Genomic DNA, 19,704 nt, shown 5'->3' with positions numbered 1-19,704 from the left:
GTTTCAACTCGCACCAGCACACTCACCCAGCATGCTGGCAGTCGATGAAGGGGATATGTACACTAAAAACATGTGAGTCACCTGGATGTGCTGTTTTTTTTCTGTACCATAACTACTGTTCTGAAAGTAATATAGATAATGATAGTATTTAGTGTGAGTAAAAAGTGGGGGTTTATCTTTTCATACTTTGGTAGCATCCCACCCAGTCTGCTGGCACTCACTATATATGAGAGCATGGGTTTGGTATGGCAGGTATTGTTAAAACTCCCTCAGGCCCATTCTCTTGAAGTTTTGGAACAAACCCTCTGGGGTTTATGTATGTAATGCTTCATGCTATCACGTGTTTTGCTGTTGAGATCAGACTCAGATGTCATCATCTGTTTGATAAAGATGTTCTACATCTTGCTAAGGTGAAATTGTTAAAGGCATTGACATTAAGATGAATCTTTATGTTGCTTTACTTATTGATCCTATAGCTAAATATCTTTAGACATAGTAGACTTCTCTAATAAAGGAACCTTTTGAATTAATCTGGAGCATTTATTATCATTACATATTTGTTTAAAATTGACTTTTGGACATTGAGCAACATAGTTGGAGCTGTTGTGTTCACTGGGCACAACCTCTAAGAAGTTGTGCTCCACGGATAAACCAATTGTTTGTGCCTCTTGGCTCTAGACTGGCTTTTGATCTGCATGGTCACAGGTTCTAATCGGCAGCTGATCACACAGAATATTCTTTTCCTCGGGATCAATGAGCCTGATGTTGGCTTTACCCTCTTCTATGAAGGAATTCTGCCACAGGGTATTAGTAAAACTTGCTAAATTTATGCTGGCTTAAGTTGTGTTAAAACAAACTGGCATGTCAGTTGATATTGGTTTACCCATTTTCACAGGAAACTCCTGTTAGACAAAAATCCTAGTTTGCAGTGATAAAGTATTTTAATCGTTGGTAGAGCCTTGACTTACATGTCCAAACCAGCCTTCTTAGCTGCATTTGAGGTAGAAATTTCCCCAAATACTTGCTTTTCACGTTTAGCTGCTAGCAGAGTCTAGCTTAAGTTCTTCTGTTCCTGTGTGTTTCTCATCCCACTCTTGTTTCCAAAATGAAAGTGGATCTTCTTGTGTTTCTGTTTTGGAACCCAGCACTGCCTCTTGATTTTTTTTCCCCACCTGAATCTGATGATCACAACTCATCTTAGGTGTCGAGTTTCTCTACAGCTTCACTTTTCTTTATACCTGAGAGGAGAGAGGAAAGTAATGTTTTTGTGTGCATCTGTGTGCATTTCATTGTCATGCCAAGGACAAGCGGGTTTGTCCCGTGCCAAGTGGTGCCAAGCCAGCTGGCTGTCGCTCAGGCTTTTGTTTTGGGCTATGCTCTGCATTCAACCCACAGCACACACTGTTGTTAAGAGTCTTTCACTTGCTCTCCCTCCCTCAACTCTTTTGTGTGTCTGTGAATGTGTGTGTGTGCTTGTGCCTGTCTTTTACGGTAGTGACCTTGATGTCACAAGAAAACTAGAAACATGAGTGGGCCAATAGAGAGAATTAGAAATTAAATGCTGCTACATGTAATTACCTCCCCCATTGTCACTAGTGTTTGACTTTGGACTGAACTGTGATGTTTCCATTCTTCGATACACCAAAGAGGAAGGTTTCTGCTGGAGTAAGATTGCGGCTATCATTGCCAGACATCACCATAAAAGAAGAATTTGTAGAGAAGCTGCTAACTATAAACATACCTATTAATGAAGTGCTTTTTGGATTATGAGCGTCTAAGACCTCATTTCATTCTTAGCTGCAGGTTTTTTGGCAAAGTGTGGGAGTGGAAGCTTCTACAACAACTGTCATTGTGGTAACACTTGTAGAGGTAGTGTAAAGTTATCTGATACAGACTAGTGCCTGTTTTCTTTGGTATTTAGGGCCCATTCAAATCAGCCTTTTTGATTCGAATCCTAGTCCGTTTGCTTAGAAAGTCCATTTCATTTAGGGAAATGCGAATGCGCCAAACAAATTCTGATTGGACCAAAGAAGGGGACTCGGTCCACCTACATACGCAGGTCTCTGTCCCTTACTAGTGGACCGAATACAGGAAACAGACTACAAAAAAATTGCCTCCTCCATTTGGCGTAGCATTGCATTGTGAGGAAATACATAACAATTGTCTTCTGCCTCGTCTGTTGTTCATACTGAGCACATCGTTGCAGTGTATTTCTGCACTATACTTGCATAAGACAAAATAAAAAATCCCAAAACAGCGATAGTTTCATACGCCATGTTTAACTCGCAACAGAGTTTTCTTCTTCACACGAGTCTTGTCCTCTCTTTTGCTAGATACTAATGCAGCGCCACCTTTGGTGAGAATGGGGATATATTATTCTAATGGTTTGGCTCGTTTGACCAAAGTAGCATGAACACGATCTCGGTTCGCATGGATACACGGCCCTACAATTGAGCCGAGTCCCCAATCAGACCGAGTCTAGCAAACTATCCTGATGTGAATGCACCCCTACTGTACTTTGCTGCATAGAACAAACTTCAAACATGCTGGTAGAGCTCTGACGTGCTAATATCACATTAAATTTTGCCAAGATCTATGGTTTACATATAAATCTTTTTTTCCCTTTTTTTTTTTTCTTTCTTAAGTGTCATATTCTCCAGCCTTAATTTTGTTATCAGTGTCAGTTGCACTTTCCATTGAATAGCAAATTTAGGACCCACTGTTTATTTATAGCCTCCTATTCCTGCAAAATTTGTGTTGGATCCTGTAGTACCTGGGGGCTCTCAGTTCCAATGTAGGGCTCTACGTGCCAGTACTTAACCACTAGCTTTAGTTTTGTCTGCAGTGGATTATTTGTGTCAACTACAGGTCTTTTCAGATTTCCCTTTGAAGCCTGAACTGATGTCAGTGCACATGTGTAAAAGTCCAGAGATGCCATGAAGGGTCTGAAGTTGATCTGCCAGTGATGGACCTCTGAGCCTGCAAGGAAGTAACCATGGTTATGATATGGGCCCATTTTGGTGTGTTCCTATATAAAGCACCATTGCATTACAGAACTCCTGGTGCAGTCACTCATAAAAGCCCAAGGAGTGTAAGCACACACTGATTCAGAGCTGAAGCACCTCATTTATGCATGTGTAAGTTAATGAAGACTAACACGAATGACTTCATGAAAATTTTGTATAGTGGTATGTTGAGCCGATATCTGTAACTGGATGGTTCTTTAGTTGTGAAACCAGTTTTCTTAATGTATTGTTGATTAAAAAAAATGTGCATAAAGTTCTTTATTGTTTTGGGGGGTTTTTTTGCAGGACATTCAGATGATCTTTGGTACATAAGCAATACATACCTTTTTTCTTTATTTTGGAAGGTTCATCTTTATATAAAGCAGGCATATTTTCAAACACTTTCATCTGACTATATTTTAGCAGTTGCCAGCTTTGTTTCAATGCGGATGCCAAGGAAACAGACTGACTTTGACTGTCACAAACTGCAGTGGCATAAAGTAAAAAGTCTCAAAAGAAGTTGATTGGCTGGTTCTCCCCATGTGGCGACCCATGAAGAGGATATGTTTGAAGTGTCTGTTCATCAATATTCATGAGTGGAGTGTAACCCTGCAACCCCCTCTCCCACCCTCCCACCTCCTGCTGCCTCATGTGTCCAAAGCTGTTTTAAAATCTACATAATTTGGGTTTGAAGTGCCTTTCAGATGGCCTTCCCTGTTGTAACACTTTCCGGAAACAAGGGAGAGACACACTTATTAATCAAGCTCTCATTGTGTGTGGGTGTGTATGACAGGGACAGGCAAACAGGGTTAGGCAGCTAAAGAGAACAACCCACAGCAGAAAAGAGACAGGCGACCGAATAAAAGAGTTAGAGGAGTAAAAGAGTGAAAGTGTGAATGAAGTAGAGAAAATGAGAGTTCAGACTGTGGCGTATTAAAGTAAAACCAGCTGCCATTCTAAGAACTGGTCATCCACAAGAGAAGATGATGAGACATTTAGGAATATGCTAGCTAATGAAAACACACCAGATCTCATCTAACTTTTTAGAGATTATGTTTTGGTGCTTCAGCTTGAGGAGATCAAAAATTGACATCCATTAGTATTGCCTTTAACATTTGCATCTATCAAACACTGCTTTATACGAGTCTGGTGCATAGTTTTCCTTTCAATGCCAAACTTAAAACCATTTCATTATTCTCTGTTTTAACAATAGTCATCACTACCGCATAGCAGACATTTACCTGCCTTGGTTTAAATAATCAAGGCAAACATTTTGATGGCCTTAAAGGCGAACTTGTTTAATTTCTTTCTTTATTTTATCTTTATTTGCCAATATGCTGGAAAGATCAGGATGGAAGTCATCCAGCACATCCACTGGAAACATCTGGAAAAAGCTCATCAAACAGGCAGTCGTGCAATTGATTCCCACACTGCCTTTTTTTTTTTTTTTTTTTTTTTAATGTTTTTAAAGCATACTTTTTAATCAAAGGCAAACCCAGTTTGAAGCCCTTGGGGGTCACATCATTCAATGGCAGAAAAAATGCATAAAAATGCCAAAGCTTGAAGTTTGTTATCATTCTCTATGGTCATAAAAGTCTTGAACCAGGTGCTTCAGGAAACATAACACCATTTGTACATCCACCGTAAGCAAAGCGCAGGTAGAATCAAGTCAGGCCCCGGTTGTCTTTCAGCAATTTTTCTGAAAGAAATCGCTGAGGCGTAAAAAGAATGTAGGTCCAGGTTGCTTGTCTTTAAGGGGTTTCACAATAGCAGTTTTCAGTGCCAGAGGGAACATACCAGCGAGTAGAGAATGACTGACAAATACTGGTGCCTCATTCTCTTGACAACTGAATGCTGGTTTGAGGTCAGATTATAGGGTTAAGGATTAGGGTTGAGACAATGTCTTTAACTACCATGCTTCATAGAACTGAAAGGACCTTTAGTTTGCTTTTAGTCTTGCATTTTTCTTTTTTGTTTGTATAAAAATATTGCTCAGTAAAACACAAATCATTTGCTTAGGCTTTGTATTTGAATGAAAAACCTTGCATACAAGCACACATGTAATGTGAGTATACAGTGCACACACACAAGTTGCCTGGGGTTGTTGTCACTAGCCAGTCGTTGCATTTACAGAGGCCAGTGGAGAGCTTGCAACACTGTTGGTTCAACCTTAAACCGTCACTGCAGTGTGAATCCTCGCTTTTGTGACAACCACTGATTTGCGAATAAGTTTATGTGTGTCTTTGTGTGTGTGTGCGTGTTTGTGTGTGTGGTGCCACACTGAGTCAGACCAGTGATTGCAGCCCTATCCAACCCTATCTAGTCAACTTGACAAATAGTAACTGATATCTCCAAAATGAAGCAAGTAAATACAGAAAGAAAAACCCACGCAGGAAAGCAGTTTAAAATGCACATTAAATAAAGAGGGAGAAGAAGAAAAAGAGCAGTTGAATGACCGAATGGAGATAGCGAGAGAATGGTCTGCATGGTTTTGTGTACACCCCTCCACCCCAGTGCACTTCGTAAAGGTCTCTCTCCCTTGCTCTCACCCCTGCCGTGTGTGTGTGACAGCGAGCGAGAGAGTGAATGAATGTCTAGTGATTGGAAACCTTTTCCTTTTGTAAACTCAAGTCTCTGCCAGAGAGCATTGTGAAGCATTGTTTACCAGCCTCTCCTCCTTTGTTCTGCTTCTGTTTGTGTGTGTATGCATGTGCATGCATTGTGTGTGACAGTTGACATTATCAGTTGATTCCTCCCAAGACTCGTCTTTGTGTACGTTCACGCACACGCATGGCTGTGTGGGGTTATGTACATGACAGCTGACATTATTGGATTGCCACCATTGTATGTAAGTGTCTGTGTATGTGTGTGTGTGGGTGCGTGTGTGTGTGGGGGTGTTCATGTACAGCTGCAGGCTTGTGTGTGTGATAGCTGACATTATTAGATGTGTTTTTGTGTGTACATGTGTGCTTATTTTCCATTCAGTTGAGTGGTTTGACAACACGATGATGTAAAGCCAGTAAGACTTGCTTTCTACGTCACGTCTTCATTCAGCACGTTATCTACAGAATTAGACAGGCTCTTGTTAGCAGATTCTTGTGCTGTAGGTCAGAGAAGTTTAGTTTTCTACTATGCCATTAATGCCTGAATGCTAGCTTTTGTTGATTGTGGTTTGTTGCTGCCCAACCGTCATGGCTTCTCTAATGTGTGCTTTTGTCAACTCACGCTGCATTCATTACATACTCATACAACACAGTCAAGCCCTGTTCTAGCTCCCAGAGCTGAACTTTACATTTGGGTGAAAATGTCAAAAGGCCTAATCTGCCAAGCTAAACCAGCATATGTATACTTGTGTTTGGTTTTCACTCACATGAATTTTACTTTGAATAGTCATCCATTTTTTCCCATTTATCTTTGAAAGATTAACAGATGCAATCAGTTTACCAAAGAAACCCAGACGTTCATCTTCCAGCTCAAAAATCTTTTAAAAGAAGATACATCCCAATCATGAGCCTGAACCAACTCAAAATATTCCTTTCACTGCACAGGAGTGGTCCAGCTTCCTCTGATGTGGAAGCTTCATACTCTTCTCCCCTTAGCTTAGGCCTGGCATTCTCAGAGGAAAACTCTTTTTTATCACTTGTATCTGCAAATTCTTTCTTTTGGTTACTTCCCAAATGTCATGACCATAGATTAGAAAGAAGACGGACCAGTGAATCAACATGCAGCAACATTGATTCATATATATCTGCCCAATCATCTGTGCCTTGTGATTTCAATACTCTGTATTCTCTGTAAGAGCTTTTATTGACCAAACCAATGTCCGAAATGTGCAGCAATTAGAGGTGCTTTCATGTGCTTCTTTGCATTGCCTACATTTGAACAAAATAGCATTTGAACACTCTGCAAAAATGACTTCCAACTAGATTTACGGTCAACACATGCACAAAAAGACTTGACTCACCAGTGCAGAAAGGGGAAGGAGTGCATACAATATACAAAAAAAAATGTGTCCAACAATAGAAACTGACTTACACTGAAAATTCAGACATGACTAACTTTCCTGACAGCGTGCTGTGCAGGACTTAATGTTACAAACCCATTTTAATGTGAGAAAACTATACAAAGTTTGATGCTTATTGTTGTGGTTCCATCATATGCCATATTGTTCTATTAAAAGCCGCTGCTTCAGCTTTGGACTGAGACCCATCCTCATTATTTCTCCTGAGACTGGACTGGTACAGCAATTAGTAGAAGTCTATGATGCAATATTTTGTCCTGAAAAGTTACTTTTGCACCCATCATGACTATCTTTAAACAAACTATGGACAGCGCATACTCCCACCCTAGATGCATTTAACTGGCTAATGTTTTCTTTCCACATTGGACTGCAACTAAATTTGAACAAAGTTAAAATTTTCTGTCTGACAGTCCAGATTTGGATCCGCCGGCTGTTTAAACATGAGTTGTGGTGTCATTGAAACGAATGAGGGGACATCTTTGCGACACAGTGCTTCTGTGAGCCTAAGCACAGCCTTACTGTAAACTTCTGTGATGCAGCCTGGCTGCAGTGACAGATGCTTCTATTCGAAATGTATGAAATGAACCTCTACTAGAGAATAAAGCTTGCTTTGTTAAGCTTGATCTGAGCTTTAGATGGCAGATTCAATAGTGTAGACAGCCTGTGCCCTGTGTAATGCTGTACAGGCTTTGTGAACAGAGCTTGCATCATTAACATGGCCTTTTTGAGTTGGTTAATCTCTCCTAAGTTACACTGTTTTTATGATATGTTGCATTGCGTTCATAAAACAGATTCCATTTGTTTCTTGTATGTTTTTTTATCTCCAGTTCAGTAATTATGATTATTATTCACATGTACATCTTCTTTCTTTCCTCCCCCTTCTTCAGCTGTTCTCCTCTCTCTGTCCCTTGGCCTCCTCCTCAAGGCCTCCTGGCTGCTCCCTGCCTGCCAGCCGCCTCTCACCCATTGTGGGCTAACAATGGCAGGCGAGGCCCCAGCCTCAAGGCCTGCAGCATGGGCCTTAGAGGGGGCGGCAGGGGTAGGCGGTGCTTGGGTGGGAGGAGTGTGAGCAACATGAGGAGGAGGGAAGCCTAAAAAAAAAAAAAAAAAAAAGCAGGTCACGCCCAGATTAAAATTCAGTGTATGTGACTGCCTACGTCAGCAAACTGGTCGAGAACGTTGAGTGTATATAAGGAGACAAGAAGGGTGTGCGGGGAATTGGGACTCTTCAGGTTTTCGGGGAGCCATGCTGGTTCACCAGTTAACATGAGGATGAGACTAAAAATAAGTGGAACCGGAATAAAGGCACAAATGCGAAGTGAAGAGAGATTTTTGTATGGGGTGGGGTGTATGCTGTCCGCCCCTGTTTGATGCTTCTGTGCCTCATTTCAGCTGTTTTGATTCAACACACCTTCAGGGTGTATGGGTGCATGTTTGTGAGGAGGGGGTCTTCCTAATGGGCAACAGTGCCATGATAATGCATGCAAGACAAAGCTGATTTGGTGATGCATGCTTCCTTTGTGTTTGGTTTGCATTTGGGGATGTGGTGGTGGTGGGGGTTCTCTGAAATACACACACACATGCAGATACACAATCCTATTCCCCTCTGTTTTGGGCCCCATCCCCATATGGTGGCTTGGCTTGATGAGAGCTTTATGAAGTCAACCAGAAGTCCCCCACCCACCCTTGTGTGAGTGTGTGTGTTTCTGCAAATCTGCGATTGCTATTCAGCTAATGGATAAATGAGAGTTTCACCCTCGCCCATCCATTGTGTTTGTGTGAGAGACTCGGAGAGAAGGGGCATGTGTGAGTCGTCTGCTTGTATATTGGCTTTCAAGCTGTTTTCATTATATTTCATTATTCATGTTTCATGCATGATCGTGCAAAAGGAGCAGTGATCAGCTCCATTGGGGTGGAGGCTAATCAGGGGGTGGAAAGGGTTTCTAAATTCAGACATGCACAGACAGTTCGGGTAAACCACAAATGTTCTGACCTTTTGCATTCGACAAAACCTTTCCCAGAATTAAGCAAAGAAGACATTTTGTGGAAGCACAACCAAAACATCACATGAAAATGAAAATTTACCTTCAGATTTGCAGAGATGTGCAGGTTTCAATTTCCGTTTTTTTTTTTTTTGTTTTTTTTTTTTTTTTAAATCGATATGAACCTCAGCAGGACAAGCTGTGTCTGTGGTAAAAGGGTAACCACATTCACCAGTAAACCAATAGCGCTCACTTTCATTTTCCTGAGTTTGTTGAGATCTTAAGTGATTCATAATCAGTAAATCTTAACATCTAAAATTAAATAAGTCACCTTTAAATGAGTGACAAGTTAGAGTGCTTTTACACTTTGTCAAAAAAAATAAAGTCACAAAATACTGGCAACACTCCACTGAAGTCACACCAAAGAGAAATCAGTGCTGTTTAATTATTCATTCTTTCTGATATATTTTTTTTCTTTTTTAAATATTGTGTGTCTTTTTGTGTGTGCAGCTTGCTTTGCTTGAGAAGCTCTATGAGATTGTGTCATATACGCAAGCTAGGGTCATTATTCACGTCAGCACAAGTAGCTTCTGCTCCATCTTCAGTGATCTGGCTGCTTTCATCACATGCTGTCTTTTACATGTACAGTAAACAAAAAGCACTGATTAATAAAGCTGGATTTGTGTTTCAAATGTTCAGCTTCATGCTCAGATGTGTTTGTGCACAAGCTACAAATGCTCGGCTTTGTGCCTCCTGCTTCTGTGTGTGTACACAAACAGCAAGCTTTTTCTTTCCCTTTCTGTTTTTTGTTGCTACCTCACCATTCCTTGTGTTGTGTTTGCCAACTCAGAATGGAGCCATTTTGTCTCCTTCACATCCTGAAATGAAATATAAGCCTCTTAAATGCATACTTATCTTGCCCTGCAGACTGCGCTTGAAGAACAAACACACACATGCATCCATGCACAAAAGCACACACCAACTAAAGAGGCATTGTGATGCCAGCCCCTGGTTGTTCCTTAGACAGCGGCTGTATGCATATGGCAGATGGTTGTGCTTTTGCCTTGCATGTCGCCATATTAAACAAAAACCATGGCTAAGGCCACGGCTGGTTTAGGAAAAGGGCAAAGTGCGAGAGAAGACAGAGAAAGAAGGGACAAAAGAGCAACAGAGGGAGAGATGGGGACAACAGGCTAGGCATACTTAAATACAAGCAGAAAATCAGTGTGTGCATAACCACAGTAAGGTTGTGTGCATTGCTGAGCTTACGAATATACATATGGATCCACACAAGGATAGCATGTGCAAAAAATGTCTGATCATGCTATGTATGTAGCAGATGTATGTTGAGTTATTACCTGTATGACTATCACGGTGGTGTTGCAGGTGCAAGTGACTCCAGATGTGTGGGTGATCATCCTATGAATTGGTTTTAAGTTGATAAATCTAGTAGTTTCTGCCCCTTATATCATAATTGTCCCTTTTTATGCTTTTTCAGGCAGCTGGATACTCACAAGATCAAATTCCTCAGAGAATCCATCTGGCCAGGCTCCAACATGTGCAATGCTGATGCTTTTTTTAATCATTATGGTCAAAATGTCTGAAAATGCCTGGTGCCTAAATTATATTGTACTTTCTATAATAGTTATTAATGTATTGATACCAAGTGGGAAACTCCGGCAGTCAAAAGTGAAGCCTATGTGGAAGTGCATAAAACTGCAGTTCCCCCCTTCATCCGCTAGGGGCTGGCTGCAATACAAAGCGAATCCCCATAGACTCCCATGTTATAAAGACCAACTTCACGGCAGAAATACACATGTTTACAGCCTGGTTCAAAAATCCATTTTTGGTTTATAGGTCAGGTTTACTTTCATGACAACTGTCGGGGGAGTGAATTTTTTTTCTAAGTCGCCCGTTTAAAAGTAATTTAATCTCGAAGTTTGGCATATTTAGAGGTGTGTCCATTTGATTGACAGGTACTGGACCTCACGCTTCAAGAATGTAGAACAACCGCAGTTTTTAGCCGGTTAACAACATGTCTTAGCTTTAGCCCGCTTACCTCCGTTAGCTGGTGAGCTCCCGTTATCTCCCATTATCTCCGGGTTAGCTCGGTTAGCTTTTAGCTCCAGAAAGCTCAGAATTCGCTCAATGTCAATCATCCGCCATGACGCTCACAACCCCCCTCTCAGCTCCACCTCTTTGCCCATATCTGTATTTTCTGGGCGAGACGACGCGCATGACGCCGCCAAGATGGCGACAGTGGGAACCGCCCACCGAGCTTCAATTCAGCTCTTCAGGAACCTATGGGTGATGTCACAGAGACTCCGTCCATCTCTTTACATGCAGTCTATGATTGATACATTGGAATTATATATTACCCCACTAAATCTTAGCCTGATTTATGTCTTTGCCATTCTAACATCAAGTCTGTGCTAACTCATGACAAGCATGTTTAAGTTACTTCACTTTGGCCCAGAGCTCTAGGTAACAAGGCATTTTGGTGCCTTTATTTTCAGAAATTAACATAATTGCTAGTGTCTCTTATAAGACTCCATTCTGTGTGCTGTCCAGCAGAAAGTAAGTGTAGAAGTCTTTTTTTTGTGCATTTTTTTTAAGTGTCTCGCTTCTTCTCACATCTTATGTCATTTGCAGCAGAGTGTTTCCCATTTATATCACTACAGCTTTCTTTCCTTGCATAGAAAAACAACATCAAAACTGGAAGTCCGAGTTTTGCTTGAATGCAGGCTTTATTGCATGCAGAGGAGTGACATGAGTTTTTCTTCGAGTGTTTGCAGCATGGTAAATTGCTTTTGCTCATCTCTTTGTAAATGTGGTCAGACAAGGCCGCAGCACAATAATGCCTCTAAACTGAAAACACAGCAAAGAATGGGCCGGAACAAAAAGAAAAAAAAAAAAAGCATGGCCTTCTTATCTCTAATTTAGCTCTGAGTGAACAGGGTTCACACACTCTGGAGAAGTACAGCTCCTTTGTACAGCACACATGTACCAAGGTGTTTTAAGCTTGCTTCATCAGCTTCAGCTTTGATTTCCACACAATGTCATTTTTTTATTTTATGTGAATATTTCTGCTTTTGGCATTCTCAGATTTCAGCTCCAGTATTCTCCTGGAAACCTGAATGCAAAATTTATTGCTCCAAGTAGCCTTCCTTCTAGTGTTGCACACATTCACAAAGGTATTAATCAACCAAGAGACTGGCCAAGAACAGCAGAATGGCTGCTATTCTTGAATTGGACCACTTCAGCTTGCTTTTAAATTTGATGGATGAGGTCCTTGATTTAATTTTAGCCACATAAAGCTGAGGATGTGATCTATCTATCCGCGCATACAGCTTTTGTCTAAGCAAAAGCAGCTTTGTCTGTGTGGAAAAACAGGGTTAGCATGCAGCGTTCTCATTGTGATGATTTTGGTTGCCCTCGTCTGTCTTTATGTCTTAGACAACACTTCTTTCAATTCTTAACATCCTCTCAGTCATTTCTTTCTTCCCTCCTTCGAAATTACTTGAAAAGTGTCTGCTCAATTTTTTTTGTTTTGTTTTGTTGCCCTTTGCTCAATCAGTCTGGGGACTCAGGGCAGACACGTCAGCTGATTTCTTCTTTTTCCTTTTTACCTGCGTCAGCCCTGTCGGATCGGCAGCCCCCCCCCCCCCCCCCCCGCCGGCTTCGTGTTGTTTTCACAGTGGCATATCAGCTGAAAGGGACTTGATTAAACCTTTCTCTCCTGCCTCCTCCTTGTGTCTCCCCTATCTCCCCCTCTCTTTGCAGTCTCCTCCTTCTCTCCTTCCCCTTTGCAAAGAATGGAGCAAATCAGAGAATCAATTCGATGTAATCATGACAAATGAGTCCCTGTGGTTAGCAAGGATTTCTTCTCTTTTTTTGTCTTCTTTTCCCCCCTTTTTTTAGTGTGTGTGTGTGTGTGTGTGTGTGTGTGTGTGTGTGTGTGTGTGTGTGTGTGTTTGGACTGCTGGGAAATCACAAATGAATCAATCAGCTGTTATCGCATCAGCAAACATTGCAGGAAGGATGGATGGATGAATGATGGATAGGCAGTATGGAGGAAAGGAATCAGTGCACTCACTGTGTGTGTGTGTGCGTGCGTGCATATGCATGTCTGCTGTGCAGAGATAGATGGCTGATTGACTGCAGGGCCAAGTGGGTGTCTGTATGAGTGTGTGTGAGCAAAAGGTTGGGGGGGGGGGGGGGGGGGGGGGGTAGCTGTGTTAACCTTGGAGCTGTCAGAACAGATGGGAAATGGGAAGGGCCACAGGCTGCGAGGGATGTGCTGGCTGCTGGAGGAGGATGAATCCTCCACTACTTTTGGAGAGGAGAAAGAAAGATAAAGAAAGATTAGATGGGGGAGGAAATAAGGTGGCATGAGTGTTTTATTTTTTTCCTTTTTTTTCTTTTTTTTCCCATCCTTTTAGGCAAATTTCTGCTGTGATGCAGTTTTAAAAAAAAAAAAAAAAAAAAAAAAAAAAAAGTACAAGTGACAATGTGTCGTTGCAGAGCGAACAAGGAAAAGGAGTGGGAAATGTTCCGACCAAGAGGACGACTGGCATTAAAGTGACAAGAAGTTTGTAGGTGGCAGAGGAGGATTTGTATTGTGTTGTAACAGGGATGGCATGCGCTCACGGAGTTCTCAAGATAATTCGGAGACGCTTGGAAAAAAATAAGTGAGCAAACTCTAGAAGTATTATTTCCAAACCGAGCTGCTCTCTGACATCTGTATCATGATGTGATGTAAACCTTGTCGTAAAAGATTCAACGTTGCGTCTGTACTTTTGTGTTTAAAGCCTGAACTCAATGACAATACTAGTAGAGAGTCACAATAACTGCAGATAATACAGTACAAGCCACAAAGCTTCACTGAGGATGCTTTGCAGATAGTATCAACACCTTCTAAACAAGAGATGCAGCGATCCTGAGTGGGCGTCATACTGAAGGAGTGGCTTTTGGCAAAGTGTGTGGAGTGTGGGCACAGTGCTGTGGGGAGAGTAGATGAATGGAATCAAAGCCGGTCTCCTCCACAACTTTAAAGTCCAGTGGGAGGGGTAGGCGGGGTTTGCCAGTCTGCCTGCATTTGCCTGAATAAGACAGTGTGTCTATCTGTGTGTGAACGTGCATGCACGCCCTGGCTCTCCGCCCAGCTCCTTCTCCCCAGCTGATTAGGGGTTAATGGTCTATGAGCGTGGGGTACTCTCAAGCTCCCTATTGGTTGACTGGCCTCTGTGTGGGCGGAGCTGCCGTCGAGTGACAGATGGCGTACAACAAGGAGGGAGGCAGGGTGAAGTGTATGGACGTACATGGCAACCAGATCTCGTCAATAGAAAGATGTACAATGGTTTGTGTCTTTGGTGTCACCATCATTTTTTCAAGCGTTTTCCTCTTCAGGTTATCACCAGGTCAACAGAATATTCTAGAAATAATTCATGTGCAAAGATCTCAGTTTGCTGAATTGACAAGTGAGGTGGAGAAACCAGTGCGGTTCATTGTGTTTCCTTTTTCACTAAACACAGCAGAATGTAGGTTAGTATCTGGGGTTTTAATGCATGTTCATCATCATCTGAAAACTGTTAATAACCACAAGTACCACACATACACACTGATCAGTTGTCATCAGCTCAAGGGCTGTCACTTGCAGACAGTGTGTGCAAGAGTTTGTAGAGCTGGGTTTTCTACCTGTGTCACAGCAGACAGAACACACACACACACACACAGACCCACACAGAACGCAGGGCCATGCCACCCCCCTCATCCAAGGATTAGGCCAGATCGTTGTACTTGGCAACACTCCCAGTTCATACACAACACACTCCTGAATCATCTTTGTTAGAAATTCATCTGTTTTTTTTATCACGTGTGTGTGTGTGTCTAAGAACGAAAGCGGGATAGAGAGAGAAAGAGAGATTAGTGATATCTACTGTGAATATCACTGGCTAGTTTGCTTGGTTTCTTCTTCATGCTCGCTGTGGCATTAAGAACAAAAACAGACGGGCTCTGAAAAGGTTGTTTTGTTCACTGCATTTGTGCATGTGAGTGTGTTTGTGTTTTTCATTTGTAGACTGTCTGATGCAGTGTCACTGCATCCCCACCTGCTGAAGACACACCATCTACCTCAGCCCTCACATACCGATACCCATAAAAAAAGACTTATTTTCACACTAAATGCTGTTTGGTGAAAGGAGAAGCCCCAGATTAAGTTGTCGAACCCTTCTATTCACATCACAGATTGTTTTGGACGATTGGCATAAATATGTCGGCAGTGGTGTGAATTAGAATTTTATTAGATTTTACCACCTTTGATGGTCCGATGAGAGGATTTCTTCTCTAATATCAGACGAGGAGATAGTTAAGCAGGTGGCTACATAGCTAATTAGAAGTGAGAAAATACTACCCTCAGTTCAAAGCTAACTAAATCTGCCAAGCAACTCAAATGAAACTCTCTGATTAAGACATTATATTGTGTTTGTTAACCTGTTTTTGTGGCAAGAAGCTATGACTTCCTGTTTTCCCTCGGTTTAAAAAAAAAATCCTGCTAACTTACCCAGATAATGAAATCCGGCTGTGATGAGGTTTTTTTTTTCATTTTGGTGGAAATCTGGCAAAGATCACGGGGAGGGGTGCCAGACAGACGGACTGTGAACTGTGTGCGAGCCATTTTAGACTTGATTAAAAGTGAAAAGAGCAGCGGTGTCACCATCACATTCATCCCAGCAGCCTGAGCAACAATAGGCTTTAACCTAACAGACACAGACGGAGAGAAAAGGGTCTGCAACAGAAAGAGCAGCGATCCCAGCTGTGGGAAAGACTTGACGCTGATCGTCGTATGCCGTCAAAACTTGTCCCCCTCCGTTTGAAATGCCAGACTGGTATTGTGGAGACAAGTGCAGCAATAACTGATGACTGACAAGGAAAGATGGCTCCCAAATGTTCTGGATGCTTTTTAAGAGATTCACTTCCTTGATTTCTTGACTAATCTTTGGTTCTTTGTTGGGATAACTTGACTCCTTTATTCTCATCCTTGTTGGGTGTAAATCCGCTTCACAGGTGAGGGAGGAGAGGAACGGAGAGCCATTTCTGACATTTACTAAATTAATGCACTGTGAGACACCCAAAGTAGTTGAGCAGGAGGACTCAGTGGGGGGGATAAATTTCAGCTATCACTGGCAGATGCATCTGCGCCTTTTTCTCTCTCAGCAGTCTGTTCTCTCACACTGTCTCACTCATCCTTCCTGTCATGCTCAGATGTCCTGTTGGCTCAGTGGACAAATTGTTTCTGTCTGCTTCTTGTGCATGTTAATCAGTGAAATGTTGGTTAGTTTAAAGTACTAATGAAGATGAGCTGGGCAGGGTACGGAGGAATGCTGCTGAGAAAGTTGTAGGTCATGTTGATGGCGAGGTCAGTGTGTCAGGATATCAGCTAGCAGCGTGAAATGGTCATTGTTGATAATTCAGGTGGCTTTGACTGAAAAGATGTGTGATTGTGTGGGGTTGGTTTGTCTGGAGACGCAACTAAGACTTGTGTGTTTTTTACTGGAAAGTCACAATTCACAACATGCTTTGGGAAATGACTGTTAGAGCTGGATGCCATCTTCAGTCCTGCTCCTGTAGCGCTTTATCTTTCTTTGTCTTAGTGAAAGCAGTTTGCAGTTGATTGGATCTCGCTATGTGTGTGTGTGTGTTTGCGAGCTTCCTTGTGTGTGACCATCCACAGCATTTGGTCTCGAAAAGCCTATTGTTGGATTTTTCCTTTACATGGGAGATAGCTTAAAACACGCTTATTAGGCTGCTCTACCATCCAGGCCAACACCCTGGAGTTGATGCGCTGGTGTTTGCCTGTGAGCATGTTGGGTTGTGTGTTTGTTGGTTTGTCAGAGGTGTAGATGTGCACTTTTCAGGCCTAAGATATCCATATAATGTTTTCCAGTGAGCTAGCTCAGCCTCCCTTTATGTGTGTGGCTCTCCTGTGTCTTCCTAGCCGTGAAAGCTGTGGAGTGGTTGCTATGGTTTGGAGAGATACAGTAATCCGCTGTGTACATACACACACCTCACCTCATAAATAATTGACCTATCACAGTGAGAGGACATGGCATACAAGAGACACTCTTCCCTCCTCAATTCTCTTTTCTGCTCTAACGTTTTTCTTCCCGTCTTGTCCCCTTTATCTTCAGTTTCCTCACATTTTTTTAAAAACTCAGCCTAGTTTTTGTTCCACCTTTACCTAATCTCCTTTCTGTTTGCATTTCCTGGTGTCATTATTCCTTTTGAAGCTACGGCTGCTTTAGGCCCAAAGGTTACAGGACTAAACAGATATAATTTATATATATATAACAGATAATTTGCCCATGAATTTTATTCTGTTTCGATATCTGACCTGAGAACTGGAAGCATAAAAACACAGACTAGAATAAAAACCACAGCCAGAGCCCTGTAAAGAAAAGAGCCACAAGCACCCTCTTGAAGACTTTGATTGTTTCCTTGTGGAATATGGCTTAAACACATGTCTCATCTTTCATTTGTCAAATTTTCTAAGGAGTTTCCTTAAAGAGTTACTGAGGTGGGGAGAGTTGTGTTCGTCGGCAGCTTAAATTTAATCATCTTTTCAAGTTTGATCCATAAAGGAAAATTTTACGGATCTTCGTCTGATTTCAGTTTAAAGCAATGCGTGGTGTGGTTAATTTTTTTTGGAAGTAAATCTATGTTAACAATCCCTCAAACCAATGCACTTGGGTGTGAAATTGACCAAGCAGAGCCAGTTATGCCCGATTTACCATTAAAAGTACAGGAAATAGTTGCCCCACAGATGTTCAACCACAACCCAGCAGAGGTCAACAGTTAATGCTCAGCACGGTGTGTGGTGTGGCTCCAAAGATAAACGGTGCAAAGCAGAGCTGGTTTATTTATTTAGCCAACTGTCCTTACTATCCTGGGGGGCGGAATATATGTGTGTGTGTGTGTGTGTGTGTGTGTGTGTGTGTGTGTGTGTGTGTGTGTGTGTGTGTGTGTGTGTGTGTGTGTGTGTGTGTGTGTGTGTGTGTTCATGTGTGGGCAGGAAATGATCCCAACCTAGCAACCTCCTTTTTCTCTTGCACACACACACAAATGCATTGAGACATAAAGAGTTAGAAGCAGAGTATCAGATGGCACAGTGCCCTGTTGGTGAAGTCTCATTAAGATGTGTGTGTTTTGTTCTTAAGGTTTACCCTTTATGTTTGTGGAGGCTCAGATTACCACAGATACCCCTACAGTTCTTTTCTTCCTCTATAGTGTTCCTCAACAGTTCCCATGAAGAAAAGCTAACATCTAAAGCCAAAATGAAAAATCTGGATGAAGTAGACTAACCGTAAACTTCTACAAAACACTTTACACACACCCAGTATAACGTTTCTTCTCTTTGTTCTTTCTTGTGTGTTTGCAGGATTTCACCTCAGTGGCACAGTAACCGAGCCAGCCACATCTTCAGAGCCAGAGGTAACCCACAAGGTGGCCATCAGTTTTGACCGCTGCAAGATAACCTCTGTCACTTGTGGCTGTGGGAACCGAGACATCTTCTACTGCGCGCATGTGGTGGCGCTCTCTCTTTATCGAATTCGCAAGCCTGAACAGGTAGAAACCTAAAGATGCGCAAAGTGCAGCACAGTCTATGAACTTGTTCTTGCTGAAAAACACAGAATTAACCGATCAATTTGCGATCCTCTAACTTGTCTGTCTGATGCAGGTGAAACTACGGTTGCCAATATCAGAGACATTGTTCCAGATGAACAGAGATCAGCTGCAGAAGCTGGTCCAGTATCTGATCACAGCCCACCATACGGAGGTGCTGCCCACCGCTCAGAAACTCGCAGATGAGATCCTCTCCTCCAACTCTGAGATCAACCAGGTTCACGGTGAGACCACAACTTTCTCTGTTTTCTTTTCGGAGCAATGTCAGAGTTCTGTTAATCTGCCAAATACGTCTGCAGTCTTTTCCACACCATAAATGCATGACAGCCTACAGAGTGGTGCAGCACTTTTCTAAATTCTTGAAAAGTTCCAGCTGTGTGGAGGTGCTATCCATCCCTCCGCAGTGATATCTTCACAGCAACAGGCCAGACTTGAAAGCCGTCAGACTTAAAACATGCTGCATGCTAGCCCGCTGGCTGCTGTACATCAGAGTTCCTGATTACTCCAGCAAAGCAGCAAGCCAGGCTTCAAATGGCTTGTTTGATTTCTTAGTTTCTGCTCTACCTCCTCCCACTGACAGGAGTAGGTTGAATAAAGCTGAAAAAGAGTGGTTGATTGATGAAATGGATGCAGGAGAAGACATGGGGAGAGATGTGTGAAGAGAAAGAGGGGACACTGAAAGGTAGAGACAGAAACTCGCTCAGGGAAACAAGTGAAAGGAGATGGAGGGGGGAGATGAAAGGGCCGGAGAAAGTTCTGAGACGAAAAAAGGAGGAGAACCACGAGAGCTCAACAACAAACCAGAAACATCCTTTCCCAAACATAAAGTCTTCATTTGTGTCTCTATTTCATCCTCCTTGTTAAATGTTGACATTCTCCAGCGCTCGAATCCAGGAAGCCCTGCGCTGTGCTTCCTGTATGTGTTTGACAGGGGGGGATCATGGGGGTTGAAGTTCAGTCAGTCCAGGAGCGAGGCTCCCTTTGATGGAGGAATGTTGCTGTTTGCTGTGGCGCG

The 19,704-nt window shown here is 42.4% G+C and overlaps 1 protein-coding gene across 1 annotated transcript in view; it reads left to right on the top strand.

Annotated features, from left to right (window-relative positions):
• The window catches only part of zswim5 (zinc finger, SWIM-type containing 5), a gene marked incomplete at its 3' end in the record, with an annotated part of 58,462 nt that overhangs the window by 26,927 nt on the left and 11,831 nt on the right, over positions 1-19,704 (top strand). Inside the window, exons 2-3 of the mRNA XM_079244424.1 lie at positions 18,445-18,632; positions 18,745-18,913. Of these exons, the coding sequence (XP_079100550.1) occupies positions 18,445-18,632; positions 18,745-18,913 (357 nt within the window). The remainder of the gene's footprint in view (positions 1-18,444; positions 18,633-18,744; positions 18,914-19,704) is intronic.

The sequence above is a fragment of the Telmatherina bonti genome (assembly GCF_933228915.1).
Source record: "Telmatherina bonti genome assembly, chromosome: 7".
Classification (NCBI taxonomy): domain Eukaryota; kingdom Metazoa; phylum Chordata; class Actinopteri; order Atheriniformes; family Telmatherinidae; genus Telmatherina; species Telmatherina bonti.
This window is presented reverse-complemented; position numbering and strand designations above follow the sequence as displayed.